Below are 25,746 nucleotides of genomic sequence, written 5' to 3'. Positions count from 1 at the left end.
TGGCTGTTTCTTTTTTGACTGTGGCTGGTGAGGTTCAGAGATGCTGCATACCATCTGGTGGTTCAGAGTATGGGCTCCGGAGCCAGACTGCTAGGTTCAAGCCAGCTCCACTAATCTAGCCGTTAGGCCCCGGACAGGCGAGTTAACCCACATAAAGTCTGTTTCTTCTGGTGTAAAATGGAGATAATATCTGGACCTTCCTGGGACGGGGGAGGGAATTAAATGAGATAATGCACGGAGAACTCTAAGCATCGTCCCTGGCAGCTGATCGCTGTTCAGTAATGGTTAAGGAGACTGAATGGGATTGAGAATTCAAACAATTCAGTTATATGAGATGGAGATTGAATGTTGAATGAGAATTCAGCAGGACTTGTCTCAAGTCCCCCAAACGGCCAGTGGGTAGCCCGCACTGGATGCAGGCCCCTGCTCTTTCTGTCACACCAGGGCAGCTTCCAGGGACAAGGGACATTAACCAAGGAAAAGGAGCCGGTCTGGGGACCACATCCGGAGAGCTTGGTCTCTAGCAAGCAGCCTGGGCCCGGGTAGGATTCCTTGTGATGAGCCACATGGTTCTTTGACATCTGCACATGCTCAGCTGGCCTCTCAGGCTGCCGGAGCCCCCAGGGGAGCCCCAGGGCTGCCCGGGGCACGTTCAAGAGCTGTGTCTCTCTTCGGCCCCCCGCACCTCCCGACATACCACCCACAGCCTTCTCAGGCAGACACTGACTTTTGTCATGCACCACCTAGGACCTCAGAGCCAGCACTCCCAGGAGGGTGTTTTATTATTTATTCACTGGGCAGGGAATATACACTGGGTCCCAGAGGCAGCCACACTACCGGCTTACCAAGCTGCTATTACACAACTCCGGGGGCTCTCAGGAAGCCCCTGGGGGACCCGCCGAGGACAGCTCAGGGACCTCCGGAAGGAACTGGGCCCTGAAGAAGAGACCGGCGGCCTGTCCAGGCGTGGGGAGCCTCTGTCCCACGGCCCTGCAGACCTGGAACCTTCCAGACACATCGGGCATCATCAAAATAATGGTCATGCTGGTTGTTCTAGATGTTCTCAAAACCACAGCATACCAGACAACTTAGATACATTACAAATATATAAATTAAGAGGTCTACATGTATACAAAATCTTTCGATGGGGACTTAATTGCATTCTATGCCATGCCAGGAGCTGGTATTAAAAATAGAAGGTATTTATATACAGGCCCTGCCTCTCTCGTGTCCACCATGGAAGCCTCTGGTGTTGTCAGGGCCTCTGGGCAGTCTCAGCACCCCCACAGGTAACCCATCTGCACTCTGCATCTTCCGGGGCAGCAGGGGGCTCACGCCAGGGCTCTTCTCCTGTGTCCCCATCTCAGCCAGGCGGCGCCTCCGAACCCATGGGCTGCCGGAGGGGGTGATGCTACTGTCAGAGGAATAATCCATGCACTTGCGGACGATCTCGGGACTGGTGCTACAGTTCAGCCTCCCCTCCTCGGCCAGTGGGGATTTTCTGGAAACGCCTTTGCGTTGAGCCAAGGGGCTGCTCCAGGGACTGGAGCACGGGGAGGCGTTGGGGCTCAGAAAGAGATTCTGGTGGCCAGAAGGGCTGAGCTTGTTGGTGATTACATGCCGCCGGCCAGCCATGGGGGACGTGGGGTTGCTCTCGGGGTCAGAGGAGCTGTTGGCGGAAGACTCGTCACCCATGTACTGCAGCTCCTCAACTCTCTTGTTGAGGGACTTGTTCAGGTGGATGCTTGCAGTTGGCTCCTCATCCTGGTTCTTGTCTTTGAGAGGTTTCTTTTTGGGTGGCTTCATGCCAATCAGGACGGCTTTCATGTTCTCCCTGCCCTGAGATTCTGTGCTCATAAACTCATGGGCTTTTATGGCCGCCTCCACCTCCTCAAACTCCACGATGGCACATTCCTGAGTCCCCACCTGGCTGTACCGGCTGCTGATCCTCCGGATATCAGGGGGCAGCTCCCTCCCAGGCTTGAGGATCCGTACCGACGAGATGACCCCGAAGGTCCCAAAGAGCTTGAGCAGGTGTTCCATTACCTTCTCCTGCACCCTTCCGTTCTTCGGAGGGGTGGCCAGGGCCCACAGCTTGGGGGACAGGTGGAGATCATAGACCAGGAGCATCTTGCTCGGGAGGTTCTCGTTGGGGAAGAGCGGGACGGGGGTGGTCCTCCTCACCTTCCGGTGGTCTTCATTCAACTCGAGGGTCACCGAGTACTTCAAGGCATACGCCGTGGTTCTCCAGTCCCGGGTAAGGTGTTTCACCTGAAGAAGACAGAGCACATCTGGAATGGTACCTATCGTCCTCACCCATTCTGCATCCTCTACAATCCCCCCCCCCCCGCTCCTTTCCTCACCCCTCTGGAACATGCGTAGCTGAAAGCACCAGCATTCAAAAGTCTAGTGAGTCAATGAACACGCTTCTGGCAATGTCAAGCAGTGCAGCACAGTATAGACCAGTGCCGTCCGACAGAACTTTCTGCGGTGGTGGAGATAGGCTAGTCCACCCAAGTTTAACGGTTAAAGCTGCAGGTCCTACAACGAGGCTGTTAGATACGCGAGTGTAAGGCCCACCTCTGGCTGGTGGCTAAGACCTGACGTTTTTCAGCCTCCCATTGCCTCAACGCCCTCCTCAGCTGTCAAATGGAGAGGCTAAGTGTGTCCACCTCACAGAGTCGCCATGAGGATCAAACGAATAAATCAATAGATACAGATCGACCTCCGGACACATGTTATACAGACAGATGCAAAACTCAGTGTCTAGCTCATAGGGGGTACTGAGTATCATGTGCTACCATTCTGACGGGATTCAGAGATTGTAACACCCACATGCCTCTCTGAAGTCACGTTTCTCTGTTTACGCCATCTGATACACAGACAGTTCCAAAAATTCTTTCATATTCCACTGCGGTATGTCCTGAAAACGATGTGGACTGTTTCGACTTGGAATAAAACCCAACTAGGGCCCCACGGAGAATGATGAAACAGTCCCTCCCTTCCTCGTCCTCCCTGAGTGGAAATTGTGCATATCGACGTGCAGTATATGAAGGCTATATTTATATTGTAAAACAGTAATTTTCAAGAGGCCCACTTCCGCTGGAGGGAATGCCAGGGAAAATGAGTCATCCCATCCCACAGGAACAGTGGAGGTGGGTGGGGTGGGTAACCTGAGCCAGGAATGGCAAGATCACCCTGAGTGCTCTGAGGCCAGGCCAGTGCAGTCACTGCAGAGGAGCCCTGAGACCAAACAGGAACTTCCCCAAACTCAAGAACAGAAGCTCGCTAACAGGGCGGCATGGGGGGAACCTGCAGAGCTACTGGTACCGGCAGCCTCCTGCAGGCAGAGCGCCGTCCACTCTAGCCTGTGGGCTGTGGGTGAAAAGGCCCAGATGTGGGTTTGGGTATGGGAACCACAAGTCACCTGCACAATCAATGGGCTGATCTCTGTGACACACACCAAGGACAGAAGGTCAGCAGAGATCCCGGCAAAGGGCAGCTTTCAGGTGAACAGAGTTGATCAGGGATCCAGAAAGGGTGAAGATGAGGACCAAAGGTCACTGCCAGGTTGTAAGGAAGTCAGGCAGTAGCTCTCTGAGGATGAAACAAGGGGGAACCTTCTCTAAAACTAGGCAAGAAGGGAGCAGTCAGGAGAGGAAGAAAAGCCACTGCCTAAGCCTGAAGCCTGAGCAAGGAATGCTCAGGGGAAGGCCAGCGCTGCCTTACTCCAAGGGCCAGAGAAGCTGACCGGAGACCACATTCAGTGGAGAGGGAAGCGAGCTCTGGCAAGGACCCAGCACCCCTCCAGAGCCAAAGTCTGCTGGGCCACGTCGGTTATGGCCTGAGCATCCTCAGCCTGCGTCTGCGAGCCTGTAGAAGGAGTGTCCGGCACCATCTCAGACCAGGAGCCAGGGAAGTGCTGTCCTTGTACGATTTACTAGAAGAACCTTGTAAGATTTTCAGAAACTGTCATTTCCCTGCTTGTCCTATGTGTCTCCTATTATGATTAGCAGGAAAAGGCCTTAGAATGAAAAGGGCCTTTGTTCTCATTTTGGAGATGTTGGGGAGTCCATGTCTACTCTGGCCAGTTTTCAACAGAGCAGAGCCCTCCCAAATACAGCCACAGTGGCAGCTTCAAAAGGAAGGGAAGGGCAGCCCGGGTGGCTCAGCGGCTTAGTGCCGCCTTCAGCCCAGGGCGTGATCCTGGAGACCCAGGATCGAGTCCCACGTCGGGCTCCCTGCATGGAGCCTGCTTCTCCCTCTGCCTGTGTCCCTGCCTCTCTCTCTGTGTCTCTCATGAATAAATAAATAAAACCTTAAAAAAAAACAAAAAAGGAAGGAAAGTCAGGCTGGCTCTAAGGTCTCTGGGGAGGAATAAAGGAATGTGCACTGGCTGCTTTCTTTTGGAGTCTCACAAATACTTTTGTGTAAGGGTTGGCTCACTGTTCTCAGACACATGTGATACCCTGATGTATCATCTCGATGGGACTTGGGGATTTTAATGTTCAAATACTTTCCTGAAGTTGCGTTTCGGCATGTAAGCACTTGATACATACAAGGTTCTGGGAGATCTTTCATATTTCAATGAAGAAGCTTCTGAAACTGGTGGGGATGGTTTCAGCTTGGAATAAAACCCAACTTGGGGCCTTGTGGAGAATGATGAGACAGTCCCTCCCTATAATATACATACATTGGTCTTTATCCCCCTTCTTGGCACTCAGCTGTTGGAATCCTGTCAATTCTTCGTGACAAGAACACTAGGAGTATCTTTTGTTCTAATGAAGCAATTTTTTTGGGGGGGGGTGCAGTTCTGGATGGCTCCTGGTTGAGGGCCAGTCACCAGAAAGACCAAACCATGATTAGAAGCTTGGAATTTCCAAAGACCAAACCATGATTAGAAGCTTGGAATTTCCAGGTGAAGGGGGAGGGGCAGGAAATTAATAGCTGACCATGCCTACATGAGGAGGCCTCCGTAAAAATCCCAGTACTGTGGGGCTCAGGGCACTTCCAGGTTGGTGAATACATCCAGATACTGTGAAGGTGACACACCCCAACTCCCCAGGGACAGCAGCTTCTGCACTCACGACCTTGCTCTGCACATCTCTTCAGCTGGCTGTCCATCTGTATCCTTTATCATATCCTTTATTAAACTGGTAAATCGAAGCAAGTGTTTCCCTGAGTTCTGTGAGCTGTGCTAGCAAATAATCAAATCCAAGGGGGAGGAGGTCTTGGGAAGCTGTGATTTGCAGCCAAGCTGGACACACGCTCTGGGTGACCTGGGGGCCTGCCATTGCCTCCCAGAGTGAAGGCAGTCTTGTGGGATTAACCCTTAAACTGTAGGATGTGATGCTATCTCCGAGGAGATACAGAACTGCTCGGCGGGGAACCCCGTCCCCCAACATATACACCTGGGGTCAGCGTTAGGAGTGTGGTAGTGGCAGGAGAGCAAAGGAGACACACAGGAGGAAGTGGAGGCTGCTTCTTTACAACATCAAGTGCCCCTTCCCTCCTCCCATACACTGAAAACTCCTACGCATCCGCCAAGACCCGATTTCAATGTCACCACTTCTAGGAAGACTTTGCAATCACCCAGGCAGGGTTACTCGCTCTGATGAACACTACTTGTACTCCTGTTCCTTTACTGCCTGTCATCACGGTGCAATCCTTCGCAGACCTCCCTCCTTCACTGGGCTTTGCAAGCGCAGGGGAAATGCCTGCATTCGGGTCATACATCCTGTGCCTGCCACAGCGCGCAGGGTGCCCAATGGACATGTTTGGTGAGTGGAGACAGGACAGAGGACAAGAGGACAGACTATATCAGGAGGTGAGGCAGAGAACAGCTTCAGGGACAAGGGCTCCCTGCCAGGGCTCTCCGGCGAGGCGCACAGGCAGCCTGGCTGGGCCCCAGCTCCGACTTAGCCCGTTATGCAACAGGCCATGCGATGCTTTGCTACTCTAGTAAATAGGCGTCCCCCACGGAAGGCACAGGGTTCTTACTCCAGCTAGTCTGTCCACACTTGGAGACACAGGGAACTCACACCACAGTCCAGCTGCCTACAGAGCAGCAATCATCAGATGCCCCACATGCCCATAGAGGTGAGGATGCTGGTGTCACATGGCAAAGGCTGCTGGAGTCTTAAAGAAGCCTCATTCCCCAGAGTTCTGGGTGCTCCTCCTTCTTATTTATCCAACTGGACAAGTGAAAAGCCTGAGTTTCACATGCTTCTAGGCCTACAAGGTGTCTCTCAAGGCCACTGGGTCCCTGTGTCCTGGCACAACATCCTCCTGGGTGCCCACTTGCCTGGCAAGACTGCCTGAACTTTACTCAGAATGAGCACTTTCATTTCATAAACTGCTGCTCGCTGACATTTGTCCCAACACCCAGGCCTCTCTCTCCCCCTCCTTTTTAAAGATTTTATTTATTCATGAGAGACACACAGAGAGAGGCAGAGACACAGGCAGAGGGAGAAGTAGGCTCCCCCTAGGGAGCCCAACGTGGGACTCGATCCCGGGACCCCAGGGTCATGACCTGAACCAAAAGCAGAGGAAGAAGCAGGCTCCATGCGGGGAACCCGGTGTAGGACTCAATCCCAGGACCCCAGGATCACGATCTGAGCCAGAGGCAGACGCTCAACCACTGGGCCACCCAGGCGTCCCCCCAGGTCCCTTTCAACACTGTGGGGAGTTAAAATGATCCTAAATCCCTGTTCTTGATCATTTTTCTCTCTTTCATGCCCCCGGGGCACGGGGAAGGAATCGCTAGTCAACAAGGGTCAAGGGAGTAAGAGGTATTTAGGACTGCAGCCCAACACCCCTGACATCGAGTCCATCTGCGAGACCGAAGCCTTACCTTTTTGAAGGACGTGAGGAGCTTGACGCTCACATAGCCCAGCTTGTTCCTCCTCACGTGCTTCAGTAGGAAGGCGTCCTTCTCCAGGTTTTCATCAGAAAAATAGAATTCGATCTGATCCACCAGCTTCCTGATTAACTCTTGGTCCGGGGGCTTCCACCCCTGCTCGCCATCGTCACGTTCGTTCTCGCCCCCACTTGTCGTGGCACCCCTGGGAGCAGAAGGAGAGGCCGAGGGGTTACGGGATGAATCGTTGTCCCCCAACCCACCCCCTAGTTTCATACGCTGAAGTCCCGAAGCCCAGTATGTCAGAATGTGACCTCACTTGGAAGTAGGGCCTTGCAGACGTACTGAGTTTAAGATGAGGTCACACCATAGTGGGGTGGCCCCTAATCCAACATGACTGGCGTCTTATAAAAAGGGAATATTGGGGGCCATGAGCACATGGGAAGATGAAGGTGGAGGCCGGGGTGATGCAGCAGAAGCCCAGGAACATAGAAGGTTGCCAGCAAACCACCAGAAGCCAGGGGAGTGGCCTGGAACCAACTCATCCCTAGACCCTTGAAGGGGAGAACTCCTCAGACCCCTTGATTTCTCACTTCTGGCCTCCAGAACAGGGAGGCAAAAAATTCTGCTGTGCTAAGCCACCCAGTGGGTGGTGCTTTGTTTCCGTAGCCCTAGGAAACCACACTGGGTCACACTTGAGCTGGACTCCTCTGTGGCAGTGATCACCTGGCCACTCGGGCTGGCTTTTGTCCAATCGGCTAAGAAATCAAGGGAATAAAAGGGAAGGGAGAAGAACTGGGTAGGAAATATCAGAAAGGGAGACAGAACATGAAGACTCTGGGAAACAAACTAGGGGTGGTGGAAGGGGAGGAGGGCGGGGGGTGGGGGTGACTGGGTGACGGGCACTGAGGGGGGCACTTGACGGGATGAGCACTGGGTGTTATTTTGTATGTTGGCAAATTGAACATCAATAAAAAATAAATTTATTATTAAAAAAATAAAATAAAATAAAATAAAAAGAAATCAAGCTTTTGTTTTTGACATGGACAGAGGGTCATTAAAATAACATCTTCTAACATTTACGTGCTGTTGTGCCATGACAGGATGCTTTTCACATTCCCTTCTCATTCTTCCCTCCTCAGTCCACCCCCTAAATCCTGATTTCTAGAAGATAATTTAGAAGAGTAATTAAGAGTTCCAGTCCTCGACTTAGACCATGTAGGTTCAAATCCTGCCATCACCATTTATTAGCTGAGTCAACTCAGGCGAGGCCCTCTCCTGCTGTGCCTCAGTCCCATTATCTGTACATTGGGAATCACAATAGTCATTGTCCCAACAGGACCGGGCAGAAGATTAGTTGAACTAATACATAGAAATGCCCACATGAGCACCTGGCACACTCTCAGAACCCAGAGGTGACAGGTACATTCATTTGCCCCTTGGACCTAGGGTTGAAACTCAAATTTTCTGTCTCCAAAGCCAACACACATAATACTTTCCACGTTTTGTTGGGTTCCTGCCATGGAATCCGGAAACAATCTCATTCACCAGGGCCCTTCCAAATGAAACCCACACCCACCAGCAGCTCCAGTTGGACAGACTTTCTCCTCCTCTCCCTGAGAATATTAGGGTATGAGAACAAGCCAAAGAAATCCTGAGCAAAGCTTCTTTAGGGAGGCAAATCTTTCACCAAGGAATGACAAAAACTTCAAAGCCATAAACATTTAGGGGGTTTGTGATGATCTTGCATCACAGTTGACACCACTAATGAGAAGCTCCCAAAGTGAGCTCTCTCTGGCATATTTAATCAGCAAATAAAATTATGTATTATACAATATCATATATATCTTATTCAATAAAAAGGATTGGTTAAAAATTACATCCAGAAATAAACATTACTGCTTTCTTATGTGGCAGTGAATTCTAAGAACATGACTCTCAGACCCAGAGTCTCCATTAACGTGTTCTGAGTGGAGAGAGCATCTCCTCGGATGGATGCAAACATCCAGTCTACCGAAAGCATTCAGCGTGCTTCTCCTCTGTTGGGAGGACCTGCCCGGCTCCCCAGAGGGCTCAGAGAGTTCACGACAGCATATTTACACTAGCCAAGAGGTAGGGGTGTCTACTGATGGATGGACGGATGTGCAAAATGTGGTCTATCAGTGCACAGGAGGGAATATTATTCAGCTTTGAAAAGGAAATTCTGTCTCATGTTGCACCATGGACGGACCTTGAGGACGTTGTGCTAAGAGAAATACGCCAGTTCCCAAAAGACAAATATTGCTGATGCCACTCATTTCAAGTACCTAGAATTATCCAATTCATAGAGACAGAAAATAGAATGGCAGTTACAAAGGGCTGGGGAGTTAATATTTAATGGGTATGGAGTTTCAGGTGAAAAAGACAAAAAAGATCTAGAGGTGGAAGGTAGTGATGGTTGCACAACAATGTGAACGTACTTAACGCCACAGAACTGCACGCTTAATAATGGTTAAGATGGTGAGTTCTATGTTATGTGTATTTTGCCACAATTTAAAAAAATGTATAAAGGAGGGCTTCGGCACACAAAAAAGTATGCATGTGAATACTATGTTTCCTCTATAAAGAAGCAAGCAGGATGCCTGCATCTGCTCAGGGCGTGATCCCGGGGTTCTGGGATCGAGTCCTGCATCGGGCTCCCGACAGGGAGCCTGCTTCTCCCTCTGCCTGTGTCTCTGCCTCTCTCTCCGTGTCTCTCATGAACAAATAAATAAAATATTTAAACAAATAAGTAAATAAATAAATAAGCAAGCAGTTAACATTTCCCTTGGATTGGGATTAAGATCTTAAGTAAAATAATCAACCAATACACAAAAAGGGGGAAGGGGGCTCAGAGTGTAAAAGTCAACTATGATAGTTCAAAGCTGGAAAAGGTACATACATGTATGTCCTTCAACTCAAGCAAAATTTTTACTGACTCTTAACCCCCCACAACAACAACAAAAAAAACAACTGTGGAAGAGTCGAGATGAGACTAAAAATGGAAATAAATCTGACTCCCAATTTTTCAAATTTGGAAATTATAATTAGCATAAAAAGTAGGCGTCAGTTGATTTTAAAATGAAGAGTTATTTGCCTGCAGATAGTCTGGAAATGGTTTTTGAAATACCACACCAGCGTCTAAAGACAAATGTGTACTGAAGAAAAAAAAATGGTCTGAGAGACTAACTTTAAAAGTATGTTTTTTTAAAAAAAAGTATTTTAAAAGTGAGATGGCAGGGGGCACCTGGGTGGCTCAGTGGTTGAGCATCTGCTTTTGGCTCAGGTGGTGATCCCGGGGTCCTGGGATCGAGTTGTGCATTGGGATCCCTGCCGGGAGCCTGCTTCTGTCTCTGCGTCTTTCATGAATAAATAAATAAAATATATATTTTTTTAAACGTGGGATGGCAAACTAAGGGAATACATTAAGGCAGCACATGAGATAAAACAGGTCAAAGGCAACTTAGACATTAGACAAAGCTGAATAGTTTAGAAGTTTCTAGAAGAAAGCTATGGTAGACATTAGTCAGATTCACCCAACATCTAATAGCAAACTCTTTTCTCACTTCCTTTCCTTTGTTAGGGAGGCTATAAAAAAAAAGAAAAAAAAACCCTAAACACCTATTTTCTCAGCCTCTGTTACAAGTAGTAGCCCTTTGTCATGGGAAGGCCAATAAAACACACCTGAAAATCTCTTGGCCCTGCCTCTTCCCTTTTTATCCATTTTGAGTGTGGATGTGATGGTTGGAGCTGTAGGAGCTATTTTAGTACTACAAGAAAAAGGCCAAGTGAATTTGCTGGCCTGATTTATTGACATTAATGGCTCTTACATTATTGAGTTGTTGAACCAATCCCTCCCTCTGCTAACCTACCCGCAGATTTCTGATTACATGAGGGAGATAAAATCCATTTGTTTAATTCACTTGTTAGCTGGGTTTTCTATTACTTACAGATAAATATTGTAGGATGGTCATACTGCATTGAGAAAAGTAGTCCTTAAATTATGCCAAAGGAAGGGTCAATAGAAGCATCAATGGAATGAAAAGGGAGAAGTAAGATGGACAAAACGGATTTTCACTTTATTAGAGAAAATTTATCCCCTAACTAGTAGTTAAAATAGACTGAATGTACCATAGACAGTAACTACAAATGCATTGGGAAGTCTGAGCCCCACTGACGAGGATGAGAATAGCTGGAGTCAGAGTGAGGTGTGGAATAATGCCCAGTAAAGAGTTTTGAGGGGACTCAGGTATTAGCAAGATGGTCTAACTTACTACAAACAGCAAGTAAATCAGAGGTGACCAGGCCATCAAAGGGACCCACAGCCTAGTAAGTCCTACTCCCCAACTAAAATATGCTAACATAAAGAGTAAACTCATAAACAAAACATAATTGAAGGATGGGGACATAATTTCTCAATTTCTCCAGTGCCCCTTCTAGAGCCTTCTGTTCTTCCCAAGGTGTGCCATGGGAAGCCTTTCCTCCCTGCAGGTGACTCTCTCAAACTTGATTGAGAAAACGAATCAGACCTGCCCAGAGCTCCCTTGTGCACCCCGCACCCCTCCCCGGCCCCACAAACTCGTTCTGTATGTCTGGGCATCTGCCAAAGCATCCATTTGCCGCATACAGATGCCTTTTCTCCACCTTGGTCCTCTTGCCCCCACTGCAGGATGGGACTCAGCTGACCACCTTCTTTTTAGTACTCCTCTCCCCGGGCTTCTGTGACTTGCTTTCTGATTTGTCTCCCCATTTAACTGCCCTTCCAGACTATTCATTCTGCTCCCATTTCTCCAAGGATCTATCCTTGACTCTTTATCCCCTGGTGGTCTCTACACTTCAGCCCCTGGAGAGCTCACCCATTTCAGATCTGCATCCTCCCACCCCTCCATCCTTCTCTCGCCCTCAATTCCTAATGCCAGCCTGATGCCTGGAGAGCCTGTGAATACTTAGAATCCAATACGTCCAGCGTTGAGCTGCCACCTTCTGCAGAGCTCGACCTCGGGGAGTACTGACGTCTAGACCTGACGAGGGACATTCCATCTGGGAAGCTCATCTTTCATGCAGTCTCATGGTAAACAATCCACACTGGGGGTTGGGAGAGGGGGGATGACTCTGTGTCAGTTATTTGCACCCACTGAGTAGACAGACAGGTAGCCAGGGATTCCAGAACAGGTGGGCAGCCCTGGGGAGGTGATAAAAACTCCTACGCAAGTACAGGGGTGAACGTCTTGCACCCTAGGACTCCCTCTCTGCATGGGTGCTGTCAGTGGCAACTTGCATCTCCAAAGGGGACCTCAAAAGAGAGGCAAGGCCTGTTTGCATATCTGGGGGGCATGCTGCCTTGTTTCCCGGTTCATGCAACAGCCTTTGAATGAAAAAGACCCCGTATATCCTTTACGAACATCGAAGAAGTTTATATCCCTTAAATATGAATGTTGGTAATGTTTTGCAATTACAACTGTCCTGTAAAGACCATATATCTTCCCTCCCAAACTGCCCCACTAACTACTTTCCCCCATTCACTCTTGTCTGCATTTAGGCTCAAAATCCAAGATGCATCTTTTAGCCTTCTCTTTTGCCCCCACACTGAGCCAATTATCAAGTGTTGATATTATTCTGCAGTGTCTCGCATCTGTTCTCTTTTCCATTCCAACTGTCCTCATTACTTCTCCCTTGGACACTATTAATAGCTCATCAAAAATGAATCTTCAATAATAAAGCAATACATACACGTAGCAAAAAATAAAACAAAATAGTACATAACTTATAAGGAAGCAACGATTCCCCACTTCACCTCTCCCCCCTAGAGGCAACCTCTATTCAACTGTTTCTTTCTTAGAAGAGCTGCCCTGTGGTTCTATAAAACATGCTCATGGTTCTATTTCTCACTTGCCAATTTTCGACTTTCTCTATTCATGTCCTATTATATAACTTGAGGGTTTGGGGTCATTCATCTCCCAAAGCTTCTTCTTTTAATATTTAAATTTTTATATTATTTTTGAGCTTTTTATTAGCCTTCTAATTGTGTTGTAAAATAATACACTTAATGGGGCACCTGGGTAGCTCAGCTGGTTGAGTGTCTGCCTTCAGCTCAGATTGTGATCTTGGAGTCCTGAGATTGACCCCTGGGTTGGGCTCCCTGCTCGGCAGCAGGGAGGGGGGCCTACTTCTCCCTTTCCCTTTGCCCTCCACCCCCCAAAAATAAATATACAATCTTTAAAAATAAAAAATAAAATAATACACTTAAAATTCTGTTTCTTACTCCACCAACATTAAATGTATTTCTCACTTCCTCATTACATATGATGTATCTGTTATGACCCTATCTTCTTCTTTGCCTCTCCTTCCATTTCCAACCTTTCAAATTCTATCAGATGTACCTTTATTTTATTTTGTATGGTTCATTATGTTTACATTCTATTCTGTAACACATTCCATGTTTTGTCTATAGATACTAAAGGTTGAAAGTCAATTGCTGTACTTATTTTTATGACTATACATATATTGCTCTGTGCAGGACAAAGGCATTTGCTTAGATTATATTTCTTTCTTAAAGTCCTATTACTTGACTGACCACTTGGATTGATCCTCTATGGCTCCTATCATTCCTTTCATGTGGTCTGTCTTTGTCTTTGTCTTTAATTTAAAGGGCAACAGATGTTCTGACATTACCTTTCAATCTTCTTTGATGAATTTTTTAATTTCAGGAATTATATAATCTCTAAGAACTCTTTTATGTCTTTAGATTGCTCCTTTTTAAAAGCATCCTGTTCTTGTTTTGCAGATGCAGTATCTTAAATTCTCTCTCAGGTACTAACCAGAGTATATATATTTTTGTAGTCTCTTTGTTTCCAACATGTCACCTCTATATCTTCTGGGGTCAGTTTTTCATTTAATTTCATGTAACAGGTTTTCTTCATGTGACTGGTAATCAAATCATCCTTTCTTTATTAAATGTTTTTAAGTTTTTTTTAAGATTTCATTTATTTATTTGAGAGACAGTGTATTAGGGAGACAGAGCAAGCATAAATGAGGGAGCAGAAGAAGAGGGAGAAGCAGGCTCCCCATTGATTAGGGAGCCCAAAGTGCGGCCTGACCCCAGGACCCTGGGATCATGACCTGAGCGAAAGGCAGATGCTTAACCTACTGAGCCACCCAGGTGCCCCAATTAAACAATTTTTAAACAAACTTATATTAGAATAATTCCAGATTTACAGAAAAATTGTGAAAACAGTACAAAGAGTTTCCATATAGCCCACATCAGGCTTCTTCTATTATTAATATTTTGCATTAGCACAGTACATTTAATGCACACGAACCACAATAATGTAAAAATAAATGTTTATTTTGTGTATACGGTTCTTAGACCCTGTAAACATTCCACATTATCTATTCCATTTAAAAACTGCTTTTAAAATGCTGTCTAACCCATTGTGATTTTCTGAAAAGTCTGCTGCTAAAATCCTTGATTTTAATGATAAATATGGGCTGGACAGTAAACAATTCTATTTCTCCAAGTCAATACATTATTAGCTGAAGTCCATACTTTATTCAATTTCCTTAGTTTTTACCTAATGGTCTTTTTCTCTTGCAGGATCCCATCCAAGGATACTATATATTACATTTGGTCACCACATCTCCCCGGGCTCCTCTTGGGAAAGTTTCTCAGGCTTTCTTTGTTTTTAATGACCTTGACTGTGTTGAGGAGTACTGGTCAGATATACTGTAGACTGCCCTTTCCTTTGGGATTTATCTGATTTTTTTTATGATTAGATGGTATATATGGGTTTAAGGGAAGAGGAATGCAGAGGGAAATTTCCATTCGCATCACATCATATCAGGGGATCAATCAACATACCAGATCATTGTGGATGTTGACCCTGGCTGAAGTCATGTTATCTGGTGTCTCCACTGCGAAGTTACTATTTCCCCTCACTTTCCACACCATGCACTTCGGAAGGGAGTCACTGTATGCAGTCCACACTTCGGAAGTGGGGAGTTGTGCTCCATGACCATTTATTTTGAAAAATGAAGGTCTGGGTTGCTTTTTCATGGTGGGTTACGTAGGTTCCCTCCGTAGTCCTATACTGTGACTGATTTTCTTCCTAGGTGGTTCTATAGACGTGGGTGGGGGCATGCCAGCTGGCAGGCTTCACTGTAGGGCAGACAGGCAGGAAATTATTAAATATGAGCTTTATACAGAGAAGAACTTACTCTGGAGGTACCAGCTCTACCTTAGCAGCCCTAGCTCACCTGTTAGCTCATTCAATTCCTTTAGAAAATAATATTATTTCTTCTTTTTCTCCTTGAAAAGTAAATAGTAGGTTGGTTGCTACTTTTCATGGTCAGGAGGAGAGGTAAGGCAATTGTTCTAAAGGCAGGCAGAATTTAAATTGCCTCTCAGATATCAGTATCCCCTTTAATTCCTGCATCCTTCACACATTTCCAGAATCTTTCCAGGGTTCTATTTTCCAGCCTCCTCCCACCTCCCCCTACTCCACTCTTGTTGTATTTTGAGTTAAGCCTCTTCCACTCTGTGCCTTATTACATGTTTTAAAGAACAGATATGTCACTGCTCTACTTTAATACTAATACTAATGTTCTCTAGTCTGTTAAATAAAATCCTAAGTCGTTAGCTCTTTATTCAGATTCATTTCGAATATGGCTATCACCAGCTTCTACACGTATTTCTGTCTATTTCCTTTCAGATCTGCGGTTCTAAAATAAAAGCAAATAAAAGGCTAACAGGTCCCTATAAGTGTCACAAGGTTTCTGGACTCTATCCCTTTGTGCATGCTGTTCCATCACCTTGAACATCCTGCCTCTATCTCTCAGGTCCAAATCCTAACCACACGTCAAGCTCCATCTCAACTGCAACTTCTCCTAGCACTTGCCTGTACTTGTATCAGAGCTACTCTGCGCATTATCTTATTAGTGCCCTGAGCCCTAAGCCTGAAGGATAGGATTCACATTGGTTTCTTTCATTCTGGCACCAACCCAGAGCCTTGCATATAGTAGGAATTTACAAAGCATCACCAATGTAAAGTGAATAGCTTCTGTAAGGGCAAATCACACCTATCAGGATTCTTGGAGACAGGAAGTATGGTTACTGGTAAATATGTCATTAGTGGCCTTTCAAGAGGACTTCGAAAAAATAACGTACATTTAAGTTTTATGTTTAATTATTGTAAATTGGGGGTACTGATGTGTTCATTTAATAGCTGTAAACCTGCTAGAAATGAAAAACAAAGGGTAGAAATAAGGAGGCACATTTCAAAACACATGATTGGGTGGGCTCCATAGATAAGTGTTGAAATATTTATCGTATTTTAACTAACCTAGAGAAATAAGTACAGCATAAAATCTCCACAGTTGCCTTTCTCATAAAAATCTCAAGATAGGGGCACCTGGGTGGCTCAGCGGTTGAGCATCTGCCTTAGGCTCAGGTCATGATCCCAGAGTCCTGGGATCAAGTCCCATATCGGGCTCCCCACAGGGAGCCTGCTTCTTCCCTCTACCTATGTCTCTGCCTCTCTCTGTGTGTCTGTCATGAATAAATAAAATCTTTAAAAAAATCTCAAGATAACCTGGAGATATTAACTGAATGGTAAGCAAATGACACCTTATGAATAAAAATATTCAAAATAAAATGGTGGAATAATGAGCTCCTGACTGTGGCTTTCAACACAGAAAAGCTCTCCTGGACTCATCATCTATCCTGCAGATGGTCTAATATGGTGCTTTGGCCACTGATGCCAGAAAAATGGTGGACAGAAACTAGGAGGACATGGACCAAAAAAGAGAAAGCATCATTTATGAAAAACACCAGGGTCCAGTACAATCTGTGTATATAGTTCCTGTTGATTTGCCTCTAGAAAAAGATAATCTGAAAAGGCTCTAAAGGTAATACAAGGGCAGATTCAAAAGATACAGGTTTAAAGACAAGCTGGAAACATATATGGGGACGTGTTCAACTTTGGATAAGGCATTATGGGAACAATTATATTTTGGATGCCAGTAGCAGGGGCCCCATGCTATGCCTGGTGGCCCCTGGGTTCTTGCAGACTTATTACAGACATCATGATCTTCCTCTCTAACCCACCTTCTGTCGTGCTATTCTGGCCTAATTCCTCGGGCCTGCGAAAGGAGTACAGCTAGTGGATGTCTCTGCATGTCTAAACAGTATAGTTTGTGTTGTGAAGTAGGGATAATGTATGCAGAGCACTTAGTTCCACATCTGGTACATAATTGGCATTAATAAATGGAGCCTTTCACTATCGTCATCCAGAACAGAGAAAAGATAGCTTGTGCAACAACCCTGAAACATCATGGAGAGAAAGGATCCTTGACGTTTCTGTTTGTTAAATGAAGGTATGCTTCAGTGATTTTATTATTCACGGTAATATCTGGTATTACGATTTTAAATCATTTTTACACATTGTGAGACAAAGCAAAAAAGTGAACACATTAATGTTATTAGTTTTCAGGATTGTCAGTGCAGAAAAATAAAAGAAGTAAAATAAAACCTATGTCAAATACAAATTGGAATTATCAACATAAACTTATTTTTTTAACGTATTTCCTAGCTCTGTTCAAAGGGCCTAAAACCAATATTGCCCCAGTAGAAATTAGCACTCTTAATTCCAGGTCTTGGTTTCTAAACACCTTTCCACTAGTATTTGAAAAATACCAGCCACAGGGATACTTGTGGAAATGGCTAGATCTTATGCCTGGAGTAGGAAAAGTATAAGGTGAGCCCAGCCTATCTAGTATCACAAAACAAGAAAGTGCTCAAAGACTCAGCAGCATGTTCCAAAAGGTTATGCTGAAGCCAGTCTGAAGGGGCTCCCCTACTTAATCAGGGATAGTTTGAACGTCAAAAATAATTGTAACTAATTTTTAAAAAGTGAATTAAAAAAAGTCCATGAATCAAGGAGGGCCAAAAGGAGGGCTCTGATTTAAATTATTTGATGTGACTATTATACCCATTCCTCTCTTTGAAAACTGGTCATTAAGCATTTAAGCTGCCTTGTTAGGAAGAACTCTTGTTCAATCCCGGATGACAAGGCAAAGCTCTCTTACATAGAAGAATACCAGCTAATAAATGCACAAAGGATAATACAATTAGAAAATCACTAATTTGTAATTCCTGGAGGAACTGACTCAGGCAAGGATCATCAGCAGATGCTAAAACCATAGGGCCTTGGTGAAAGAATATGCACAGGAAGCTTACATATTACTTGTTAACTGCAAAGAGAGCGACACATCTTCACAATGAAGAGATCACCTTAGTCAAGTGGTCAAATTAGAGCATCACTTTGGTGAAAGCTGCCTGAGGTGATGCAACAAAAAGTCTGTGGCATCGCCTATGAGGTGTTCTTGCCAGAATGTTTAATCTGAATCGAATCAAGCCCTTAGCCTACCTTCTAATTTACAGGAAACACAGGGTACAAAGGAGCAAGTTACACTAGATGATCAGAACAAAATCAGACCAATTCAAACTGGGAAACATTCAACAAGACATCTGGCCTCTTATTTCAAAATAGCAACGCATCAAAGAAAAAAGTGTGAATGTTCTAGATTAAAAGATCCCAAAGAGACATAATAGGTAAATGCCACCACATGGATTGGATTCTGGTTGGAGGAGAAAAAGAAAGATCAACAAAATACAATGTGGAACGATTGGGGGGAAACCTAAATATGGAACTTGGCTATTAGATCATTTTAGGGATTAAACCAAGGAATCATTGTTAATTCTCTTAATTGCAGTAACAGTATTATGGTTTTACAGGACAGTGTCATTAGCAAGAACTCCCAAATAAAGTGCTTAGAGTACAGTAAGTCTCGTGTATATTTTCAAATGGTTCAGAGAAAACCACCCAGAAGTCTATCAAACAAATATGGCAAAATATTAACAACTGTTAAATCTAGATGGTGCGTGTATGAATGCTCACAATACTACTCCTTTACATGTTATGTTTGAAATTTTTATTTCAAAAAGGTGAGAATAAAAAGAAAGACACCTTTTTGGTGAGAGAGGGGTGGGGGAAAAGACTAAAGAACATTTTTCTTATTTCCATGTATTGCTCATACCCCAGGGAAAAGCCAAGTATTGGGCTGATACTGGTGGTATATACAGCGAGGACTAAGGTGAGGGCACTGCCTTCAAGGATCTCACTGTTTAGTGGTGGTGGAAAACCACACAAATACTTCAACCCAGTGGCCTGATGCAATAACTATTTAGGGGCACCCACCGCATGCCGGGTGCTGGGAATACAATGAGAGCAAGGCAAGCATGGTTCCTGAATTCATGATGCTCATAGTCTTATGAGGGAGACAGAAATATATAGTTACAATTTAGGTAAATGTCAGGTATAACCTGTGCAGAGTACTACAGCAACATGAAGGATAGGAAACAAACAGCTTTGGGGTGGGTGTTGGGGGCTGTGGAGATGAAGCGGTCAAGTAGGGTTTGGTTTTGGTTCTGGTTTTTTCAGTTTCAGAGGTAGAATTTAGTAATTCATCAGTTGCATGAACACTCAATGCTCACTCCATCACGTGCCCTCCTTAGTGGCCATCACCCAGTTACCCCATTCCCCACCCACTTCTCCTCCAGCAATGCTCAGTTTGTTTCCTAGAGTTCGGTGTCTCTTGTGGTTTGCCCCCCTCTCTGTTTTCATCTTATTTTATTTTTCCTTCCCTTCCCCCATGTTCTTGTTTTGTTTCTTAAATTCCACATAAGTGAAATCATATGATCATTTTCTTTCTCTGATTGACTTATTTCACTCAGAATAATACCCTCTAGTTCCATTCATGTCACTGCAAATGGCAAGACGTCATTCTTTTTGATGGCCGAGTAGTATTCCAATGCAGTGGAATACTCTTCTTTATCCATTCATCTGTCGACAGACATCTGGGCTCTTTCTGTAGTTTGGCTCTTGTGGAAACTGCTGTCATAAACATTGGGGTGCAGGTGCCCCTTTGAATCGCTATGTCTGTATCCTTTGGATAAATACCCAGTAGAAGCAGTGAAGTTTGAAGGCTGACTAGGGATCAATCAATCGGTCAGACCCAGAGGAGGGAATGCAAAGGCATGTAGGCGCAGAAATAGGTTCAGGAATCCGGAGAGGTTAGTGCTGTGGGTGAAGGAATTCTAAGGCAGGCAGGGGAAGAAGCAATGGGCCCAGGGGTATGGTACCTACGTGGGTAGGTGCCACATCTCAACAAACAGCTTTAGGAACCTGGGCTTTCTCCTGAAGGCTCTGGAAGCCGAGAAGTGTCCCCACGGGGTGGAGGCTGCTGCTATGCCAGGTTGGCCCCAACAAGGGGGCAGCACGGGTCCTGTTCTTCGCTGTGTTCTCGTGTTCCGGATATCTGCCTGCTGGGCTCTGCCAGCTGCACTGCCCTGAAGAGCCTCCAGGGATTTTCCAGGGTCAACTCTCTGCCAGTGGCAGCAGGAAATGCTTCAAACTGAACGCTCCAGGCGAGTCCAGTCCCTGGAGTTGGGAGTGACAGGTGGCTCCGGAGAGAGTGCAGGGGGCGGGGGCAAGAAGCCCACCCAAATGACGATCTCGTTCTCCTAGATCTCCACAGGGAGATCTTTCCAGGCCCAAGAAATAATACTTAGGGCTTGAATCCTTGCTAGCGGTGCAATCTCAAAACTTAGTCCCCGGTAGTGACTAAGGACTTCCCCACAGTCACAGGCAAAGGAAATCAGAAGGCTCAGCCACTCCGAGCTACTTTACATAACCTCTGAAATTATTTGAGTAGGTGGCCGCCTTCTCCTCAAGATTGAGATGTCAGTGACTATGGATCCATTATTTTTATCCTCAGCGCAGAGGCGAATGAATGAGTGAATGAATGAATCAGGCTTTACAGTATGCGCAGTGCTGATAAGGCTACTGGAGCTACTGTGTCATCTGCTACGACTCAGCTTTTCTGCTTTAAACTGTTGGCTTGGGCTTTCCTCCTCAAATACTTCTGTCTCCACGGAAATGCTCTGAGTCTCTGGGTCCCTAAACCCAGACCTCTTCCACTGCAGAAGGACCGGCAGTGGCTCTGGGGACTCAGTATCCTCAGGCCTTCAGTTGAGCACTCTGCCCACGAAGGCTGGAGGGTCCTGACGTCTAAAAAGTAGGTGCACAGAAACCCCGAAGAAAGAAGGTTCTTCCTAAGTTCCCGTGGGCATTTCCCAGAATTTGCAAGATGTGCCATTGCTCTACGCTGCTGGCTCCGGAGACTCCATACCCTAGCTCCTTCCAACAGCAGGCACTAAACCACCCACTCGAAAGGCGCGGGCGTTGGTGGACGCAAGTCCGAGGTCTCCGGCTGATGACAGAGCCCAGGGCCCAAAGGCACGGTTAGTTAGGCAGGTGCCTTCTGGTGCCATAACGGCTCCAGCCTGCCCATCACTCAGGGACCCAACAAGCAAGGCAGCAAGATGATGATGCAAGCACCCGAGTCAGCTGGCGGAGGCTGCGTGAAAATGGGAATCCCCGGCCCGCGAGGGCGCAAGCAACAAGCCTTGAGCTGATCCCAAATCAGAGCAGGGGACACCAGGAAATCACTCCTTGCAGCACCCCCCCCCCCCGCAGCAAGAGTCAGCCGGGCCTGGGCTGCCCGCATCCCGGGGGACTGAAGGCTAGGTGGGGCCCAGGCGCCCGGCCTGGGATGGGGGGGGGGTCTCGCGGCGGGGAGGGCCCTTGGGAAGGTCCCAGGGAGCGCGCGTAAGGAGAGCCTCCCCGGGGCAGAGGAGGGAGAGGGTGGCCCAGGAAGGAATCCGTCCCGGTCCCGGCCGGGCCCACGTCTGGGCCCCTCAGAGCAACGCCGCCACCCCCGGGGCTCGGTCCGGCGACCTAGCGGCGGACTGCGGGTGCTGGGCCGGCGGGACGCCCGCAGCCGCCCTCGCAGGAGCCGCCCCCTGCGCCCCCCGCCCCCGCCCCCCGCCTGCCGGCCGGGCCCGGGACGCTCCCCCCTCTCCCCCGCCGCGCCCCCCGCGCCCCCGTCCCCCGCTGGCCCGGCCCCGGGGCGCTGCCCCCTCTCCCCCGCCGCGCCCCCCAACCCCCGCGCCCCCCGCGCCCCCGTCCCCCGCTGGCCCGGCCCCGGGGCGCTGCCCCCCGCGCCTACCCGTGCCCGCGGCTCGGCTCCTCCTCGCTGGCGCTGCCCCAGCCGGGGCTCAGGTACCGGGCCGGGTCCCCCGCGCCGCCCGCCGCCCCCTCCTCCTCGTCCTCCGGCCCCTCCACGTCCTCCGCCTCCTGAATGGCGACGCGGATCTGCACCGCGGGCCCGGGCGCGGGCGGCGCCTCCTCGCCGGCCTGGGCCATGGCTCCCGGCCGCGCGGGGACCAGTCGGGCGGCGGGGCCCGCGGCGAGGGCCCGGGGGAGGGGCCGGGGTCGCGGCGCCCCGCCCCGCACCGCCGCCGCCGCCGCCGCCGCCGCCGCCCCCGCCCCGGCCGCCAGCCGCCGCCGCCAGCCGCGCGCCAGAGCAGGCGGGGCGCCTCCTCCGCGCTCCCCGCGCCCCCGCCCGCCCCGACGCCCGCCCCGACGCCCGCCCCGACGCCCGCCGCGCCTGCCCCGCCCGCTCGCCCGCGCCCGCTCGCCCGCCGAGACCACCCGCGTCCCCACCTGGCTCTCGGGGCACAGCCGCCCCACACCGGGCGCCCGGGACGTCGGGGACTTGGTTCCCCCGCGCCCGGGCCGGGATTCCGAGTTCGCCCCGGAGTCGCCGCCCCCGCCCCAGTTAGGGCACCAGGTAGGGACCGTGCGGGCCCCGGAGCCGCCCCCGCCCCAGTTAGGGCACCAGGTAGGGACCGTGCGGGCCCCGGAGCCGCCGCCGCTCCAGTTAGGGCACCAGGTAGGAACCATGCAGGGCCCCAGAGCCGCCCCCGCCCCAGTTAGGGCACCAGGTAGGGACCGTGCGGGCCCCGGAGCCGCCCCCGCCCCAGTTAGGGCACCAGGTAGGGACCGTGCGGGCCCCGGAGCCGCCGCCGCTCCAGTTAGGGCACCAGGTAGGAACCGTGCAGGGCCCCAGAGCCGCCGCCGCCCCAGTTAGGGCACCAGGTAGGAACCGTGCGGGCCCCGGAGCCGCCCCCCCCTCTAGTTAGGGCACCAGGTAGGAACCGTGCGGGCCCCCGAGCCGCCCCCGCTCTAGTTAGGGCACCAGGTAGGGACCCTGCGGGCCCCGGAGCTGCCGCCGCTCCAGTTAGGGCACCAGGTAGGGACCGTGCGGGCCCCGACCCGCCCCCGCTCCAGTTAGGGCACCAGGTAGGGACCGTGCGGGCCCCAAGCCGCCCCCGCTCTAGTTAGGGCACCAGGTAGGGACCGTGCAGGGCCCCGGAGCCGCCCCCGCTCCAGTTAGGGCACCAGGTAGGGACCGTGCGGTGCCCCAGAGCCGCCCCCGCCCCAGTTAGGGCACCAGGTAGGAACCGTGCGGGCCCCGGAGCCACCCCCGCTCCAGTTAGGGCACCAGGTAGGGACCGTGCGGGCCCCAAGCCGCCCCCGCTCTAGTTAGGGCACCAGGTAGGGGCTGTGCGGCCCCGGAGCCGCCCCGCTCCAGTTAGGGCACCAGGTAGGGACCGTGCGGGCCCCGGAGACGCCCCCGCTCCAGTTAGGGCACCAGGTAGGGACCGTGCGGTGCCCCAGAGCCGCCGCCGCCCCAGTTAGGGCACCAAGTAGGAACCGTGCGGGCCCCGGAGCCACCCCCGCTCCAGTTAGGGCACCAGGTAGGAACGCACATTCCCCGGGCCCACCCGAGCTCCCGAAGCGGGATCTACGACTCTGAACTCCGTGTTATCAACAGCTTGCCAAGCGATGCCCAAGTTCCCTAAACTTTGAAAGCCACTGCCCATCATATTGTTGGCGCTTCTTAATGCGCCCTGCCCATCATATTGTTGAATGAATAAAGGGGGCTATGGAAATGCCAGTATGCTCGCAAATCGTTCCTAGTTAGCTTTAAATGGGTTCCATGGCAACCCTGTAAATGTGACCCAGAAACTAGGGACATAAACACGGACATAAATAAAACCTGAATGTGCTTCCATGAAGCTCTTAATTTACCTTCTTAAACATAATTAATTATATTAATTTGCCCACTTAGTGCTCTAAAAGAACGGACCCCCTGGACCAATCAGTATGTTTTGCTAGAGGAAAGCCAATCAGAGAGGCTCCAGAACTGGAGTCTCTTGTAAAACACTGTCCTTGTAAAAGAACACCATGTGTGGCCCCCCTGAGTGTCTGGCCTGGGAGACCCAGGGGTGTAGCAAATCTTTTTAAGATTTGACTGGAGGAGCACCTAGGTGGTTCTGGGATCGAGTCCCCCATTCAGCTCCCCGCAGGGAGCCTGCTTCTCCCTCTGCCTGGGTCTCTGCCTCTCTCTCTGTGTCTCTCACAAATAGATAAACGAAAATTAAAAAAAAAATAAATTTGACTGGAAGGTGCATCTCTTTCTTTGCCAGATCTCTTTTGATTGAAGGGGCCATAGAATGAGTAAGTGAAGGAAGAAAGAGACCCCTGGTGTCTGTGCCAGAACAGCTCACAGCCTGCGTCTGAGCTACAAGGAGGAAGAGGCAAGAAGCTCACAAGATATGTTCCAAGCAAGCTGTGCCTCCCACCAGGATTTTAAGCTGCTATACACCTGGTCCACTGTGATGAGGATCAAGAGGAGAGAGATTTGCAGCCCTCTCCACACCTCCTGTTCTGATAACTTGAGTTCCTGATTTTCACAGAGCAATCCACATTATCTCATTTAAATCCTCTTGTATGGAAAAGACAGCAAAGGTTATTATCCTTATCCACAACAATGGCTCTTATTTGTACAAGTCCTGCAGTTTATGAAGAATTCGTACATACAGACTATCTCAGAGTTCCCAATTGTCCAATAAAAGAGAACCCTGGAAAATGTTCTGAAAATTTGGACTCCTAGGCTCCTATAGTTTAAGAACTAGCAGTTGGCAGGTGAATCTGGCCTGCAGAAGTGTTTTGTTTGGTTGGAGTTTAGAAAAAAATAAATGAAATCAATATGGCCTTGTGTTCAAATATATCTGCCTAAGTTTTCTCTGATGTTATGTATTTCTGACTCCTCATAAAAGAATTGTGAATCTAGGGTGCCCAAGTGGCTCAGTCAGTTAAGCGTCTGCCTTTGACTTAGGTCAGGATCTCAGGGTCCTGGGATCAAGTGCCACACCAGGCTCCTTGCTCTGCTGGGAGCCTGCCTCTCCCTCTCCCTCCCTCTCCCTCTGCCTGTGATTTCTCTCTCTCTCACCCTCTCTCTCAATCAAATAAATAAATAAAATATTTTTTTTAAAAAAAAAGAATTTTGAGTCTAGAAAGAATGCCAGACATCATCCAGTCCTAAGCTTCTCCTTTTAGGGAATGAATGAGTATCCCCAAGAGTACAAATCTTTCTGCCAGGGCTCCACTGAAGGAAGAACCACACACACACACACACACACACACACACACACACACACCTTGGAATATACTTGGACTTGAAAGCAAAACTTGCATAGAATTTTTAAAGCAGGGACGCCTGGGTGGCTCAGCGAACAGCGCCTGCCTACAGCCCAGGGCGTGATCCTGGAGTTCTGGGATTGAGTCCCACATCGGGCTCCTTGCAGGGAGCCTACTTCTCTCTCTGCCTGTGTCTCTGCCTCTCTATGTCTTTCTGTGTCTCTGTGTCTCTCATGAATAAATAAATGTTTAAAAAAAAAGAATTTTTAAAGCAACTCCGCTTAAGTTTCTCATTTGTGGTAGTTGAGTTAGTAGGATGCCTGGGGGAGGGAAGGACAGACCACCCCTCCATCTGCATTTCTATTAGTGCTTCATGGGAGGAGTCCAACTCAGTCCCTCTCCAGATGAGAAAAGTGAGTTCAA

The 25,746-nt window shown here is 48.7% G+C and overlaps 1 protein-coding gene across 2 annotated transcripts; it reads right to left on the bottom strand.

The window, feature by feature from the left end:
- Positions 1-764: 764 nt before the first annotated feature.
- LARP6 (La ribonucleoprotein 6, translational regulator) lies at positions 765-22,281 on the bottom strand. Of its 2 annotated transcripts, none has more exons than XM_055319589.1 (3): positions 22,004-22,281; positions 6,854-7,064; positions 765-2,271 (listed from the first exon to the last, which is right to left on the bottom strand). In XM_055319589.1, exons 1-3 carry the CDS (start codon positions 22,198-22,200, stop codon positions 1,204-1,206), a joined length of 1,476 nt encoding a protein of 491 aa, XP_055175564.1. In that variant the 5' UTR covers positions 22,201-22,281; the 3' UTR covers positions 765-1,203. The 2 variants fall into 2 exon arrangements, with proteins under 2 accessions (XP_055175564.1, XP_055175565.1); XM_055319590.1 differs by lacking the exon at positions 22,004-22,281 and adding an exon at positions 14,736-14,941.
- Positions 22,282-25,746: the final 3,465 nt, after the last annotated feature.

This window comes from Nyctereutes procyonoides, unplaced genomic scaffold, assembly GCF_905146905.1.
Source record: "Nyctereutes procyonoides isolate TBG_1078 unplaced genomic scaffold, NYPRO_anot_genome, whole genome shotgun sequence".
Classification (NCBI taxonomy): domain Eukaryota; kingdom Metazoa; phylum Chordata; class Mammalia; order Carnivora; family Canidae; genus Nyctereutes; species Nyctereutes procyonoides.
Note: the sequence above shows the minus strand (reverse complement) of the source record. Positions and strands in the feature narration are given on the sequence as shown.

Excerpts from the sequence above, each read along its gene's own strand:
- LARP6 (XM_055319589.1), bottom strand. The coding sequence starts at position 22,200 with ATGGCCCAGGCCGGCGAGGAGGCGCCGCCCGCGCCCGGGCCCGCGGTG. Across the intron at positions 7,065-22,003 it reads GAGCCGAGCCGCGGGCACGG|GGGTGCCACGACAAGTGGGG; the intron begins GTAGGCGCGGGG and ends TTCTGCTCCCAG. Across the intron at positions 2,272-6,853 it reads TCCTCACGTCCTTCAAAAAG|GTGAAACACCTTACCCGGGA; the intron begins GTAAGGCTTCGG and ends TGTCTTCTTCAG.